Raw genomic sequence first — 17,838 nt, 5'->3', positions numbered from 1 at the left:
AAGCAGCTCTTCCTGTATGTTTTCTTTTACATTTTAATGTCTCTATTATGTGAGGAATGCTTAATCATTTTAGAATATTCAGGCAAGGAATTACTATTTCAGTACTCCATTTTTGTTTTTCTTAGACACTTAGTGGTTGACAACTATCAACAATTTAGCCAACCGTCAGTATGTCTATATGTAGGCTTATTTATTAATTCATACAAAAATTTCTTAGGTTAATCATATATTAATTATGAGAAGTTGGCATCTGTCTTTTGAGACCTTAAGAAATAATTGCTATAATTATTCCTTTATATTTTTGCAATATTTATATAGTTATTTTAAAGGAACTAGTGAATCATTTGAGTTATTCCATATTTTAAATCTGATACACCAGGTGATATTTTTCTGAAGGTTTTTGTATTTACTTCCATGCATCTTTCATGTGTTTGTACATGATATATATCTATGTGCATGATATATATCTATGTATCTGTCTCTATATCTATATATTTAACTTTGCATGACAGTGTTAAAACTTTCTGTTTTCATAACATTTTTTTTAAGCCAAAGAACACTTGACATGTGCTAATTAAACTTGATTGCAGTCCTTTAAGTGTCCTGAAGCTAGAAATATGTAAAGATGACTTGGTCAAATGAAATATAGCTACCCAAGGGACATAAATAGCTTTTAAAAAGCATATTGTTAAAATCCACGGCAATTTATTTGAATGTGTGCTGAAAGTTAAGTCTTTATCTGTTTTTCTGATGGGTCTAAGCTTAAATGAGTGCTCAGTATTAAGCATATACTTGGGTTGTAGTTGGGCTTTGTACATGTTAGGAACTTTTACAAAATCCTTGTTCTTGATCAAACTATATTATGTGTTTATGTAGCTATTACAGTGCTTTTACAAAAAGATAGCTGTGACTACAGCCACGTTTTTCAAAGGTGATGATGAGGTGTTAATAGTAAATGAAATTATTTTACAGGATACTAAATTTTGCCAGCATGTAAATCTTCCTTTAATGTATTGCAGCCTAGTCAGCTGTCTCTGGTGCCCTCTAGTGTTCTTTTTACATGGACAAACCATAGTTAAAGCGTTTTTAAAGGCAAGCTGCCATATTTGCTTGTCATACTCAGTTTTTTCTTTACAAGTCTTCATTCCTTTTTTTCCTATGAATGTTAGAAATCCAACAAAAAAATCCGTTAATCTTTATCACCTCGGGTCACTTGCTTCTATCATGATGTATACTTAGGTATGATGTGCAAGGCCATCTTTTCTGAGAAAACTTCTCATGTGAGGATGAGATCTTTTATGTTACAAGCATATTGTGAAGTCTTGTGTGTTGCTTCTGCTGAAATCTTTTCGAATTTGCTGTCCTGATAATCAAGACTCTATGATTGTGATGTCATGCTTTAAGGGTTGGTTTTGTTATTCTAATTTATTTTGGTAAATAAAGAGATCCAAAGATTTAGTCCCATAGGGTTACAGGGTATTGGCAATGTTTTATTTCTATTTGTTTTATGTTCTGGCGTTGTTCAGAGTTCCTGTAGTTTATTGTCATTTTTGTAGCATTTCAAGAGATATTAGAGTTCTCATTTGTGTGTTCTTTCTGTTGCTGTATAGTGGTGTATCAGAAACCCCTTTCAAAGAAAAGTTTCATGCTCATTACTTGTGCACAAGAGAACAACAGACAGTTTAATTCCAGAGTTAGCTGTTTTTATTACTTGATTCTTGGATCTGTTTTCATAAACACTATGAGAACATGACACTTAAGCTTTAATACCTTATATTTTTTTCCTGGTTAGAATTGAGATTGTGTTTGTTTTTATTTAATCAGTGAGTTTACCTTTTTTAACAACAGAGATCAGAAGTTCTACATCAATATTTACAAACTGTAAAGCATGAATCAGAATTTGTACGAAGGTATCACTTTCATCTCTCATGTAAATGTGCACTTATATAACTTGGATCCACTGCATATTTGTATAAATTTACTTTTTCAGAGCCACTATAGCCTATTGCCATATTAGCTAAATCTCATATTTGTGAGAAATACTGGAATGATAGTTCTGGAAGCAATCTGTCTTAACCCACTAAATTAATTATTCTAGGGCATGCCCAGGCCCTGAAAAAGTTTTATATTGCTTTCTTTCATTACGTCATTCCTGATCTGGGGAAAACACTATTGATCAAAATTGTCATGTACTTCCCTTTTTGAGACAAGTATTCTGTTAGTACTGAGGTGGGTTTTTGTGATCCTTAGTCTTGTAGGTACTAGAAGATAACTGTTCTCTTTGCTGAAGACAATAGTAAGATAAAGGCTTTTGACACTCTTAGACTGGAAAATGAATACTATTCTTTGGAACAAATCCAGATACTTGATTTGACCAAAGAAATAAAATATTTTTTAATGAAGCAGAAGATACAAAAATCATCACATAGGACTCCATTTCATTCTTGTTCATATCGTTAGCAATCACTTTCTTTCCCTAACTTATAAATAAAACTTTTAAGCTTCAGGAATAGGTTTGTTTCATTTCTGTTTTCAGTTTTAGTAAGTTTAGGACCATATGCACTGCAAGTGGATATTAAAATTAGTCCAGAAAATCTGCAAATCAAATGTAACTGTGCCTTAAACTCAGAGATTTACCTGCCTGTATGTTAGAGATGCCACATTTGTAGTGCTTAATAAGAGAAATAGCAGTATGTTGTGAGTCAGTTTTGCAGTATATTGCAGTACTGAAAGAAGCACTTAGAAATAATAACTTAATTGTTCTGGCACTTTTAAAATGCAATGCAAAAAGACACTTTTGGACTTCACTTTGACTTCGCTTGTTAGAAAGGGAAAAATAAAAAAGTAAGAAACACTGGGGTTAGCAGGAACACTGTCTGTGGGGGGTACGGGAGGGAGTAAAGAAAATTAAAGTTGCCACCAGGAGGAGCAGTACCAAAATATTCTCATTTATTTACTGGCACAGTCCTCTAGTGCTGTAGCTGTAAACTATCTGTATCTTTGGGATTATTTTTTCGGTGGGGTACTAAATACAGTGTTTTAGAATGCAAATAAAAAACCCAGAAAGGATGCAAATGAAGAACTTTAACATTTTTACAAATTATAATCTGGAAAATAATGATTCTTTTGACATTTGTAATTTTAATCACAGATTTAGGTCTGTATCCTGATTTCGGTATGTTATGCTGTTAGCCAGACTCTCTGAATCAAAATTAGATCTATTTTTGTGTCTCTTAGTTGAGATATAATAGAATAATTTTTGGGAGCTGCTGTATTGGTATTGCTACTAGCTGTATCACTCGGGCAATGTAGCTGGCTCGTGCACATATATCTATACTAGAGGCAAGTTGTCTGCTGTGTCAGGGAATAACAGGAAAGGAAAGGAACAAGTTCAGTGAGAAAGTGTCAGACCTTATAGGGTTTTGAGACTTACGTTTATTTTTTCTGGTCTCATCCTGTGTCAGTGTCATTCCCCGCCCCCCCCCCTTACAAGTCTCTCATATTTAAAAATTTAAAATACATAAAACAATACAAAGATTAAAAGCGGAAATGTGAGTGAAATCTTGTTTTAATGTTACACGTAGCAAAGTACATGATATTTCTAATGGGCAAATTAAAAATAAAAATGTTATACAATAGTCTTTCAAGATGTGTAGCTAGAATATTTTGCTAATCAGGGATAAAGTTCATTTATAAATGAACTCAAGTTCTGACACAGCAGAGGAAGTGCATGCATACATGGTTATAAAATTGGTGAAAGTAGCATTTGTACTTTAAATACATGACATAGAGTGACTTCACAGTGATGGGTATTATTTCTTATATAATCAACAAGCAGAATGTTCTAGATTTTTTTTTTCCTCCCCTTGGATTTTGCTCATACAGAAAATGTGTGTAGTCCTTCACATTATTCCTGAAATTCTGTGGTATTATGCATATAATCTAAATCAAACTTTGGAAAGCTGTGTGATTTCCCATTAAGGTTCTCAAATATTGTTATTCCGTATGAATTTTGTAATTCATTAACTGGATTGTCATTAGTTCTCTGTTTACATTCCTGGCCCATTATTGTCACCAATCTAAAATGCTACTGCATATCTTCATGATATTAGCTTCCCCACCCACTTAGTGGTTAAGCATGTACTCTGTAGATATTTTTCTCCATAGTATCAACAAGTTACTTTGTTCATTCTTGTGACAGAAGTTTTTAAAGAGAACTAGATACTTGAAGTAAGCCAGGTTGATTTTCTGTTTGTGGTGGACTTCCAAACTATTTTGGAGGATTGTTTAATAGCTAAATTGAACTGAAGTCTGTCATCTTGAGTGCTGTAATGTGAGGTGCTGGGCATGATACTTAGTTAAGGGTGATCAGCACAAATCCTTGGTGACAGTCCATTGCAAAACAACCAAATTGCTTTCTATAAATTGTGGTACTGATTTTGGAACCTAGAAAGGTATAGTGGATCATGAAAATCACCGAGATATTCAAAACTCGATGCTGATGTGAAGTGGGTGTGTGGGCCACGTTTGTGTTACATCCACATCTGCTCTGCTATACATCTGTGAGAAAGAAGAAACCTTTTATTCTTCCTTTATATGAAACATTTTTTATTTTGTAATGTTTTTTAAAGTTTTAAACCTGGAAGTCTAGCAGTATAACTAGGTCACATGAAGATATGAAACTAATGTAGAGGCACCTAAATCATGCTGCTCAACTCTGTTTTTTTAAAACGATCTGCTGCATTCTGACAAATGTTCCTCCATAGGATGAAGATGAGCTGGACTCTCACACCATGGTGAAGACCAGTTCAGAGAGCGCTGGTACCATGAGGGCCACAAGCACAATGAGTGAAGGCGCTCAGACGATGATTGAACACAACAGTACTATGTTAGAATCAGACTTGGGGACCATGGTAATAAATAGCGATGACGATGAAGAGGAAGATGGGACCATGAAAAGTATGTTGTTAATTTACTTTCCTTTTCTTTTAATAATGTAATATGTTTTCTCATACTGCATGAGAATGTTGCATCATCAGTGGCTTTTAAGTGTCAAGTTCTGTGGTTAAAACAGGGGGAGAGGGGTATTTGTGTCTGTAAGCGCTCTTTATAGTTTGTGGAGAAAACCGGGAGATTCAAAGGAGAAGCCTGGTTTTGGTGTTCTGCTAAGTCCCTCTGGACAACTCTAAAATTATCATTCTGTGAATTCTCCCTTCTACTGCTTGTCTCTTGCTTTTTGTCTTCTTTCCCACATACATTTGGACCAGTTTCTTGGGAGATAAACCGAAGTGATGTGACTATGTGAGAAGCTGCCGCTTCAGTGACAGTGGTTCTGGGAACTCATCATGACTTTCCATAGGGTCAACAATCAGTACATATCTTGCTGCAAAATTGTTTTGTAACTCCTGATTGATTAGCAAAATTTTATTTTACAAGTGAGTTGTTATTATTTGAATGTTTGTTGGAATGTAGTTCAATAATGCTTGATTTAAGGCAATGATCAAAAGATTATTGAAGCCTACGTAAAAAGTCTAAATTGACTTTAGCAGCATGTGGGAGAGTATGTAGCAAAGAAAAAAATTGCAAATGTTTTGAAGTATAAAATTACAAGTTACACTGAAATATGGATAAATACATATTTGTTAAATAGTTGACTTATACTTACATACTGATGTGCTCATTATCTGGCTGAAGACTACTGCAGAATGAGGCCCACTGAATTTAATAGAATTATTTGCTTGAATGGGCAGCATTGATAGATGGATCTAACTTAAGCTGTAGGTGCCTGATTTCATGAGGCACAATGTAGTGTTTACTCGAGGCAATTGTTTGGGGCCAGTGGGGAGGGAGGTAATATATGAAACTAATGTCTCAAGAGTGGAAATCAGTGCCAAATAAATAACTTGGTAGAACACTTTATAGCAAACAAAGTTGCATTTGTGTTTGCACATATATGCCTGATATAATTTGTGCAAGATTAGCTGGAAGTGCAAAGCAGGAATATGTTTTCTTTCTGGTTTAATGTACAGCAAATTGGAAGGAAGGAGGGGTTTTGTTGATTTTTTTTTTTTGGTTGGTTGTTTTTTTTTGTGGTTTGTTTTGTTGGTTTGTTTGGGGTTTTTTTTAGTGTTCTCGGCAATGAGATGGCTAACATACCTGTTGATTAGTGATTAGTCTAAGTAGGATGATTCACCTTATGAAAACACTCAGTATGTGCTTCAGTTTGTTTTCATGCTGAAACAGAGTATTTGCTTATTAAACTGTGAGGCTAATGGAGGGTTGGTACAAGCAATCTCAAAATCATCAATTTCAACAAGTTAAGGAAAAGATGAGTGATGAAAAAAAGAGGGAAAGATATTACAATAAAAATTGAAGTAAAGGATAGTAAAGTAATTCTTAGGGTGGAAGTATTATGTAGTGTTTAGTGCAGTTTCTGTGAAGCCTGTCAAATCACTTCAGGCTTAATAAGCAAGTTCTATGTAAGCAGAATACCAAATCGCACAACGCTATCCATATAGTTTCTATATATGCTGAGAGGAAATACCTGTTAGTATGCCAAACAGATCAAAAAAGTGTTATTAGGTTTGCACTGCAATCTCTTATCTGTGTCCTATTTCCTATGTTGCTGGAGACATTGTTTTTAAAATGTACTGTTATTTCCAATTTTTAATTGATTCCAGTAACAATCTGTAGTTAGAAATGGAATTACCTTTCTACACCTTGGCATTTAGTATAATTCTTAAACACATTCTTCCTTCTTGCAAAATAAAAATATATAATCTTTGGGACAGCAGGTTTCCTTCCCCTCCCTGCCCCCATAGGTGACTGTCTTGAGACCTGTAACTCCAGTGAAGGAAAGCCAGCAAACTGAAGGTAGCCTGATGGCAAGTGACGGTTTCATCATTCCAATGGCAGGCAACAGGTTTGGTTCCAGCACTTACTTGCTGTACTTTATTATATTTTGCATTAGACACCCACTGATTAAAAACTAGAAATCATTCAAGGATGGGACCTCCATATCTCTCAGCTGAAAACAAATATAAATCATGTCCACTGTAGCTGGTCCTCCTCTGGTTCTGTGATTCATGTGCTATTGGCTGAAACAGGAGCAATAGCAATGTACAAATCCTTGCTCTCCCTGAGAGGCAGACACAGATTTTTGTACTTATTTGTGCTTGTCAGAGACACAAGATTTTGGAGATTGGTTGCTTTTTCCAACATACTTTTATAAGCAAGGTGGGTGCTTTCTAGATGTTTGTGTGATTTGATGATAATAAATCAGAACAGGTAGCTTAAAAGTACTCTTTGATACTTCTGAATAATAGAACATTGCAAGAAAGAAGCTTGGAGAAATAAACGTAGTAAACTAGGGAAGAGGGATTTAATTTCCTTCCTAGAGACACAAAATATTTATGACAAACTTTTTTTTTAATTGCTCTTGTGTTTAGTTTCATGTTTTGTTTCCTTCTGCCTTTTGTTTCCCTGCTCAAGGACAAAATAAGAAACAATAATAAGTTTTTATTTATAAGTGCCCATGCTTAGAGGCCTCTGGGAGCTATGACAGAAAATAACTAAAACCATACTTTTTTCACAAATAGGGAATTGTGCCCAGATAAAATTGGGATTTGGAACAAAAAGAGGCCTGTCATCCTACCCCAACATACAATATACAGCCTAGCAATAAACAACATTTATGCCTTCTTACTTAGTTTGCCTGTGCATGCTCTGAGCAGAGACTATGCGGTATGTACCTGGAAGGAGGAAAAAAAAATGCAGAATACAGAGAGGTGGGAAGACAGAGCTTAACTTTAGGAAGTTTAACATCGAGTGGAAGAAAGAGTGGATTGATGGAAGGTAGTACTACTTTTGTTCAGGTGCCTGGATTGTACTTATCTTCATGTAGAAACTTTTTCGTATCTCAATTCAGAGACCAATGTTCAGACCAGCTTCCCTGCATTTCCTTTGTGGCTTTTTGGCAAGGCTTAGTGTTAGGGCTTTCTGATGCACTAAGAGTACTTCTGATTGTTCTCCTTCCTCCTTTTCATTAACACTCCCCCCGCTTCTTTTTTTTTCCCTGTTAAATTTATATTTGCCGTCTGCTTTGGACTGGCAAACAAGTTGCCTCTTCTTGCCATCTGGACTTATTCTGGGATTCTAACTGTTGCTTCAGACTTCAGTGAAGCTTCTAGATAGCTCATGGCTGGTAATGAATATTAAAAGAACAGTGAACTTAATGAGGTGGCATTTGACAGATAGAATGTAGAAAATTGGTCAGGTTTTTTTGTTTTTACTTTTTGCCCTATAAGACATGAAATGTTTTAGGTTTAGTCAGTATAATTTGTGAACACATTCTTCCTTCTTATCAAAAAATCTTTGGGACAGCAGGCTACCTTCCCCTCCCTCCTCCCCCATAGGTGACTGCCTTGAGACCTGTGTCACCAGCGAAGGAAAGCCAGCAAACTGGAGGTAGCCTGATGGCAAGTGGTGGTTTCATCATTCAGCTGGCAAGCAACAGGTTTGGTTCCAGCATTTACTTGCTGAACTTTCTTGTGTTATTGTGTAATGGGATCCTTGATTATAGCAGGACATACACCATGCTGCAGAACATACATTTCAAAAGGACAATTAAGGAGTTAGGTTTATTTATTTATTATTTTTTAGTGATTTCAGTGTAAGAGATTGTACCATACTATAAGTCAGTCCCCTCTGTGATAGGAGGTGGATGCTTGGGTAGCTCTGGAGTGACGCTTCATAACTCTTAGAAAGCCTAAGTCTCACAGCTGTTTTTTCAACTGAAAAGCAGAAGCTATTGATATGTGTTTTACACCAACCTATGACCCAGGTCTCATATGAATTCAGTAAGGAAGCTTAATTATGGGCTGGTTTCAGCAGTGCTGTAGCCTGCGTGTTGATACTTCATGGATGTAGTCTTGTTCAAGCATGTGTACTGTGCCCACGTTAAGACAGTTTGCTTGATGCCATGTGCAGGTGTACTAGTGCTTTACTCCTTTATGTATAGAAAGAGATGACAGGTGTTTCCAAGCCTGTTCCAGTCCTCGAGCCCTCTCATGAGATTAGTAATAAAGTTGTTTATTTATGTCACTAGTAGTAGAATCTTTTACAAATGGGAATTTTTTTCAGAGAAAAACATCATGTTGCCAATTCTGCTTCAAGAGCTGTTACAAAGTGCTAGCTTAACATCGATTTTCTTTCTTTTGCTGAAAGCAGAAATAAAGTATAAATCAGCTGGAATGGACTAATGGGTTTATAATAGTAGTGTAATTGAATATTTTTTCTTTTTCTCCAGAAGGTGGAAAAATAGAACAAAACCCAGTTTTTCAAGTCTTATTCTCAGGAAGCAAAGCAATGTTTTGTGCTGGAAGCCTTTCCCCATTAAAAATCCTTTAAACTTGAGTTTATAGTCCTTCAAAAAGTCTGTGAAGGCTTCATCTGGTTGAAAAATATGTGGATTTTCCATTTAAACAGCAGTTGCAATTATTTCTGATAAATAGGTATATTATAAAACAAACAAACAAAAGGCTGAATGAGGCCTGAATTTGAATGAAAACTCGGGTGTGTAAGTCACTGTGATGTGAAAACTGCAAACTTGGTAACAACTTTGTTACACAGCTGTCTGTAGTCCCACATATTTTAGATAAAACCTTTGGTAGACTCCCAGCTGCTCTGGCCTAAGGAACTGGTGATCTAGTTTCTGCTGATGCTTCCTTGCAACTCAGAAGCTAAGTACAGTGACCTCTAATTCTCTGAGCTGGTTGTCTAATAGGCATGTATTAGCAGCAGAACTCGCCCACTTGTAAAATTCAGTCACAATTTCTACTTAAAATATGGCTGAAGGAGGTGGCTGTGACAGCTTTCTACATGGTAGTTCACTGTTAAGTGTGCCTGGCAGAGACTGAGGTCAGAATTCTAGGCTCTTCTCAACCTTATTGCATTCAAAGCTCCTGTCTTTCATTTCCCAGAAGAATTACTGCCACTGTGTTGCAGGCCACCTTGTGTGGTGAGAAAGTAGTGGTAGGAATGTATGAAATATAAAGCCCTATGTAGTGCATGTTGTTGTATAAGCTATTGTACCCTTTGTAGTAGAGGTGATAGTCCAAAGAAGGCTAAAAGCTGATTCCAATGCAGCTTCTCACTCGAGTACTGACAAAGCATTATATTTTGAGGAAATAAAGATACTGACAGGATCTTCACAGAAGCACTGCAGACAGGAGAGCCTGATCCCCTGACTTTACCAAAGAGGCAGCAGCTGGAAATATTCATCATTCAAGTGGCAGATGGAGATCCCCAGGATGGGGAAAGCTGTGGAGCAAAAGTTTGTGGCTTTTGGCAAAAGAAGGAAAGCTTGCATCTGTAGATTTGCAGCTGAGGAAGAGGTCCAGTGCCCTGGTAGTAATGGAGCGAGAGAAAGGAAATTGTTAAAAAAACCCTCAAACCCCCCAAAATAAACAAACAAAACACCACCACAGGGCCAGCCCCACAACACTGAAAGACTGCCAGGGCTTGTCCAGTGCTTAGACTATTGTCTCCTTCTACACATCCACGTGGATGCGTGCCAATGATACTGCCAGAGGAGACCTTCAGAGAGACCTCAAGAGTAACTCCAGGGTTATGAGGATGTTCTTGATCACGATGGTGAAGGGAAAGCCTTTGAGGAATGAATAGGTCAACACTTGGTTGTGCCTCTAGTATTGTTGACAAAGGTTTGACTTTTATGACCATGGGGCCCTCTTTGAGGATCAGAGACTGCTGTGGAGAGATGGGTTCCACATGACAAAGTAAGGCAAGAGTTTTTGTCAACAAGCAGGCTGTGAGTTAGCCAGACCAGCATGGGAGAATGTGTATGTGGCTCAGCCCAACACAGAGTATTAAAACTTAACAACTAACAGCAGAACTTTTTAATGGATTTAAAATCAATTTAATATTAATATAATACTTTTCTGTTGGAAATACATTACTACAAAAGCATTTTTCTTTATAGACGACATCAATTGAATTTGATCAAAACATGCATTACAATGGAATGTGCATCTCTTCTTATTTTTAAATGTGTGCTTAGAATTATTTATTTTAGTTACAATACAGTTTTGAAGCAGTGTGATAGAGTTGGGGTTGTGTTATCATTGCCTCATTCATTTTATCCGGCATACTTTTTGGAAGAAATTCTCTTACCTAACTATTTGGGGACATCCCCATTGGCTGTATCTCTATCAGGGGTATGTCTGAGGTAGAATGTATGTTTTCAGTGTCCATGGTGGTCTCTGTGTTCCATGATTTGCCAGCAATTTCTGCTGTTTTTATTGTGGCTTTCTTCCCAAAGCCCTCCTGAAGTCCCACAGGGGACAAGTATAGGGATGATAAGAGACTGATATTCTTAAATGTTGAAACTGTGTCAGACGTTTTAAAGCATGATCATCTCTTGTTGAAGAGTAAAGAAAAATGAGAAGAACTGAAAAATTCAAATCCTCCTAGAATGAAACAGTCTATTCCACAACAGGTTTTCAGGGCAAGTGTGGAGTGATATTTATTGTGCTGCAGATTTTTTGTGGCAAATATATAGCTTGTGTAAAAAGTAACTTACTGGATATTTGAGTGAATTAATTGTCCTTAAAGGAATCCTTATGTATTGTACTTTTAAATTTCTTGGTTCTCGAAAGACAGTTGACAAGATACTATTACTCTGTTGTTCATGAAAGTTAGAAAAAGTGCCTTCAGGCCAAAATGATCTTCTAATAACCTTACATTTTGCAAAAAAAGTGCAGCCTACATCAGTTTGCTCTGACATATAGAGCCTAAATGTTTTATAAAGTCAAGACAAAGAGGTAGGAGCCTTTATGGGGCCTTTAAACTGGTAGATGTCAACCTCTCCCATTTTCCATGAATATTAACTAAACTTGTACTACGTTAGCTAGAGATCTAAAGAAGAGTCTCTTTTTTCATTTATTATTTGTAAATATATAATAAAACCTTAAAAATAAGTCTTTAAATGAATACTTCATTTTTTTTACACTGGGGAAAAAACAAACCTTGAATCACCTCTGGACCTGTTGTTTTGCAGGCATAGCATTTCTGGTTTTGTTTGTGAGGTTTTATATTTGCAGTGAAGGTAAGCAGCTCTTTTTCTTGTAAGTGGGTTAACTACCTGCATACTAAATTGGAATCAGAAGTGAGTTCTAAATTCTTATTTATCAAAACAAGTAGAACAAGTCCTCAAAGTGTAAGATAGATGTGCTTTGCTCATTTTGGAGTAATTTCAGTCCTGTTGACCCACTTTACTTCATATGCATTTGACAGCAAAGAATTTGGAGGAGTTGGTTTGTTTTACGTATGTAGGCAGTCTTCTATTACATATATAAGGAAGATATTTATAATTAGCTCTAAAACTTAAGAGCAGTGCTTGGAAAATCTTTACTATTTTCTGTTACATGAGAGGGGGGAGACTATCTTACCTGCATTTTGGTGCTTAGAGTTTCTAACAGTGACACTGGTCATCTTCTTGTTTATAAGTATGTCTCAAAGATGAAACTTAAGTACAACCATCTCAGCAGAAATAAAAAATTGGTTGTGAAAGGCCAGCGATGTGGTGTCCTACCTTTTTGGTACAAATAGTTTCAGGGGTTTTAGGCAGCAACCAGCAAGTAATAAAAGTTTGTAATAAGAAAATGCATTGTATTTCTGTTTTTAATTCTACCTCCTAGAGCTAGACAGTAGAAGAACACATTAAAAAAGCCAGAAGAAGTCTTACTAGAACAGAATAATGTAGAAAAAGCAGAAAGAAAAGAACAAGTAAATCAATATGCTATAAAAGATGGCAGTACAAAAATAAGCATTAATGAAAAAAAAATAGGCCACTATTAATCATGCAGCAAAATTAGAATTAGTGAAAAAAATCTTTAGACAGAGGGAATGAGAAGAGATGATGAAATAAAAGGTGAAAGAGGAGGGGGAAAAAACCCACTTAGTGAATTAATAAAAACAAATGTAAAGCCAGATAAGATGATCAACAAGTTCTAGTGACTATGTTAAGCACAAGCTCAAAAGATATTTCCAGTGGTTTACCTTTTCATTTGTTCAAACAACTAGTTCAAATAAAAATTTGTAATTATTTTATTATGCTTATAATTAAAAAGTATAGTTCTACCTGTGGGTTGTGTTTTGGGATTTTCTTGGGTTTTTTTTCCCAGCTTAGTTATTTATATCTGTCATCCTGTTTCATATTTTACTTGTGGAAATGTATTTCATATTTCTCTATGTAGAATGCATTACACTGCAAGCAAGTACACATTTCATGAGTCAGTGCTATGCAGAACATAGTCTCTGAGGTGACAATTATGTAGAGCTACTAAAGCATTTCTTATGTTTTATGTATTGTTCTATATAGTAATTAATTTGCTTTGAAATCCCACAAATAAAACCAAATTTCAGTCATTTAGGGTTGTAGGTAACTTTTTTTAGTGTCATGAAAAGGATAACAGAACGGGGGTTCATGCTGATGTCAGTCTGCTTCATAGCTTTTGCAGCTGCATAGATGATGACAAAAATCCCTCAGGGTTTCCACACCATGGAGATAGGGTGCTTTGCAGCCATCTGTAGAGTGAGATCCCATTAATTTGTTGAGAATCCTCATTGGCAATGAATTTAATTAAGCAGTGTCTAGACACAGTTTGTGTAGTTGTTTTTTGCAAGTTCTTTTTCTAAATACTTTTTAAATTGCACCTTTGGTGAAACTGATAGAACTCTGTTGCTTTCCTACAAGTGCCTGTGGACCAGGCCTTGAAGTTAGGGGCATTCAGCACCCAAAGGGATGCTTAGCACCTTGTGTTATTCAGTCTCTATAACAACAAATAGATATCGCATGAAGTAACTTGTTCTATTATTTGTGTGTGCAACTCTGAATGTCTTGAACATTTCTCCACATTGTATCTTGGTACAAAAATATCATTCTTCGGCTATGAGCTTTTATGCCAGAGATCCTCAGGGGACAAATGGAGACTTGCACCACATACAGATGACTGTACTAGTTTCTGTAAAATCCAAGGAATTAACAAATGGAGTTTATTTTATAGTGCAGTAAGTCTTTAATCTTTAAATAGTTTTAACTTTTTCTTTCTTTTTTCTTTCAACTAAGGAAATGCTACTTCACCACAAGTTCAAAGACCTTCTTTCATGGACTACTTTGATAAGCAAGATTCCAAGAATAAAAGCCCTGAAAACTGTAATCAGAACATGCATGAACCTTACCACATATCCAAAAATGTTTTCCCTGATAACTGGAAAGTCCCTCAAGATGGAGACTTTGATTTCGTAAGTACATTTTTATTGTTTACTTTCTTGCATGCTGTTTATTTTGTATGTGCCAAAAATAGTTAATCCCTTTCTATAACTGTGTTAATACAAGTAAAATAAGTAAACTTTCAAGAATACCATCCACTTATTTAATCTGAACACCTCATCCTGGTTGTTGAAATAAGTACATTTGCTTAACATGGGACCTTTTTAATGAGGAGTGGTATGTGACTGTATGAATATACTTCTTTGTAACTACTTTTTTTTTTTTTTAGAAGTAGTTTTGGTTCTTTATAATGTATGTGTTATATCAACTTCAAATTTTGACCCAGTTCTACTTTAGAGAAGTAAAATAAATTGCTGTAGGCATGGAATATTGTTGTCAAGTTTGCTGAATATCTCAGTAAAATGCTAAGCATTTTAAACTGGATTGGAGCAGTTTAATCAATCTCCTTGGAGATGGTTAAGATCACCTACTGTTTTGCACAAGCCAGCTTGTTGGTCATATTCCAGTAGTGTACATCTTTCTACATAGAATGATTCTATCTAACACTAGTATGTCTATTTTAGGGTGGGGTTTTTCCTCCTCCAAAATATGTGTAGTTTATTTCTTTTTGCCTATGTTGCAAATTATAACAGGGGCAAAAAGAAAATGTTCCTAAGTTATAGGTTGCTCTTAAAGTGAAATAAATAATTACTGTTTAGAAACTTGTAGATAACTAGATCTATTTTTTACCTTTGTTAATTTTTACATGTTTGAATGAAAGAATTCAGTTTATCTGTTGTAGATTAAACATGTTAACTGCAGTGCAGTAGCTAAATATGATCACATGGCACCTTTTTGAAAGTACACTTGGGATTTGGAGAAAAATGTTGTGTTTAATTTTAGGTGACAGCTGTAGGTGTGGGATTTTTTTCCCAGTTTTCACTTACTGCATTTCTACAAAAAGCTGACTCTTAAATTTAAACTACTGGAGTAAAGCCAGTTAAATAGCACAGAACAAGCTGTTTCTGCTGGAGAGTTTTGATTAAGTTGGATTTTGGTTTGGGTGGGGTTTTTTTAGGCTTTTTTTTTTTTGACCATAAAATGCAGTAGTCGTCATCCTGATAACTAACAAAATAATTCTTTGCACTATTCATTGGAAAATAACTGGCTATTATTTAAGTAGTATTATAGCGTCAATAGAAATGCCCTTGAAACAATTTAAAATTCACCCTATCTTTTGCATTACTTGTTAAGAAATACAAACAAAAAAGATTCTTCTTGTAAATGCTAAGATCCTGATGCTGTAAGTGCTTATTTGTTAATAATTTGCACATGGATAATCCTGTGGAAATTGTTGACATTGCTTGTACATATGCAGTTGCCTTCTTGAAATAAGAATTTGTCCTAGAACCAAACCTGAGGAGTTCTGATCTTCAAACACTTAACTGCTCTCTTTGTTGTAGGCAACTACTCTCTTTGTTGCTAGTGGTTTTAGACCTGCAAGTCAGACTTCAGAATCCACAAATCACAGAATGGTTTGGATTGGAAGAGACCTTTAAAGGTCATCTAGTCCAGCTTCCCTGCCATGGGCAGGGACACCTTCCACTAGTTGCTCAAAGTTCTGCCCAGCCTGACCTTGAGCATTTCCAATGATGGGGCATCCACAACTTGTCTGGGCAACCTGTTCCAGTGTCTCATGGAAGTTACATGAAGTGCAGTTTATCCTTGACTTCTTAAAAAGACAGCGTTGTAAGGCTTGTTGCTACAAAATTATTCTGATTGAAGACCAAATAGGATTTTAAAAAAGGCAAATGACTATTCGCAAGGGCAATATATGTAGTTGGGGGAGAGAATTGTTCTAAGCATGATGAAAGCCAAATACTTCCATAGATAAGCCAGCATAAGAAAGAGTTTAGGAAGACTCTTTCTTCAATGACAGATGTACTGCTTCAGAGCAGTCCACTCAAGAATACATTTCTCTGAAGCTGATGTCACAGAGGATACTGGTTTTAACAGCCTGCTGGTTTGAACCATAGACAATTATTATTTATTTATATATTCTAGAAGCACTTCTATTTATATTTTAGACAGCAAGTGGCAGTATTGGTAAGTGGCCTGCAAGAGACTTTCTGAAAGGATAAATCAGTGGGCAGCATGCATAATATATCGTCTACTCTTTGTGAGATCAACATGAATGTATTCAGTTGCTGACATGAAGTCTATAAATGATTCATGAAAGGGATAAATAATGGAAACTTTTTGTACTAAATAATTCTAGTTTGTTTGGAATTAGCCTTAATGGGATCTAGAAAGGGATCCTAAGAGTAAATGCCAGCAGTCATAATTTTATTAAAAGAAGGGATTGATACACTAGAACTGAAAAATAAATGATTAAAATCTAACTAAGTGCTAACATATTCTAATAGTACTCCAACTTTCTATGTAGAAGAGGAGGGACACTGCAAGTTGGAGGTCACCAAACTCACTTGCTGAGTGATACCGTTATTCTTTCTTACCTATATACCCTTGTAAGGCATACATAGCATGCCAGTGCTGGCAGCCAACAAGCACTTATGAGCCAGGGCAGAATGACAGTGCCATGCTAAGAAGATCTGTTCAAGTGTATCGAACAGAAAGACTTAGAAGTTTATTAGTGTATGTGTCTGTTACAGCATGAACTAGAGAAGCAGAAATGCCATTGAGGTGGAAGGGAGAAGGGACAAGGGAAAAAACAATCCTTATAAATCCCTGCAACTAATCAGTTTGCTTATTTCTATGTATAAGGTGAGACCTACAGAAGTGGGAGCTAATTCTTGTGGCCAAATGCTGTATTTGCTTTAGGTCACAGTGATATTTTATCCTATTCCTAATATATTTTACTGTTTAATAAAACAATACATAGTTATTTATGTATAAATACATATAATGTAGATATGGCAGTTAGTGTTACACACTTGCTCCTGGTTTTAGATAATGTAAATAAATGATACAGGAAACTTTTCTCATAAGATGGATAAATGAATGTATAAAATAATGCAAAATGAATTTAGCACTAGGTCTGGTTTGAAAGTTTTTGTGTGGGCATAGTTTTCTGCCCTGACGTAAATGTTTTAAAAACTCCTTGCCAATAAAAACAGAAGTACGAGACTTTTCCAAGAAAATAAGATGATTTGGTCATCAATCTGAGCTTTAAAAAAAGTAATTTTAGCAGTGTTTTCTTCTGTAAGTACATATTTATGCTTTGTTTTTCACTGTTGAAGTACATCTGTTTCGAAATTTAAAATTTATTTATCTTTCACTAATGCCATATAGGAATTTGAGATCCATCTCTGAGTGTTGGTCCTGCAGGCCTTCAGTTCCGTGATCAATCTGTGCTGGTTATTGATGTAATGTTCCATGAACTGATGAGAAAACATTGCCACTGCAGACCTCCAAGTTTTACATTGTATTGAATGAGCTATATTGCAAATAACTTTTAACTACACTTAATTCTGGTACTGTATAATCACCTTGAATATTACATTACATTATTCCAAATTTACCCTGTT

At 35.6% G+C, this 17,838-nt stretch overlaps 1 protein-coding gene across 8 annotated transcripts in view; it reads left to right on the top strand.

The window, feature by feature from the left end:
- STK3 (serine/threonine kinase 3) overlaps nucleotides 1–17,838 on the top strand; it is a 170,767-nt gene that overhangs the window by 74,582 nt on the left and 78,347 nt on the right. For 6 of the 8 annotated variants that reach the window (XR_012631028.1, XM_074885159.1, XM_074885212.1 and 3 more), the window contains exons 9-10: nucleotides 4,767–4,959; nucleotides 14,147–14,322. Coding sequence is in view for 7 of the 8 variants with exons in the window: in XM_074885159.1 (XP_074741260.1) it covers nucleotides 4,767–4,959; nucleotides 14,147–14,322 (369 nt within the window). In the remaining variant the exon portion in view is untranslated. Of the gene's footprint in view, nucleotides 1–4,766; nucleotides 4,960–8,414; nucleotides 8,516–14,146; nucleotides 14,323–15,753; nucleotides 16,287–17,838 lie in introns of those variants that run through there. The other 2 variants (XM_074885168.1, XM_074885203.1) reach the window with 2 other exon arrangements.

This window comes from Strix uralensis, chromosome 1, assembly GCF_047716275.1.
Source record: "Strix uralensis isolate ZFMK-TIS-50842 chromosome 1, bStrUra1, whole genome shotgun sequence".
NCBI lineage: Eukaryota > Metazoa > Chordata > Aves > Strigiformes > Strigidae > Strix > Strix uralensis.
The sequence above is the reverse complement of the archived record's forward strand: the minus strand, read 5'-3'. Positions and strand labels throughout refer to the sequence as shown.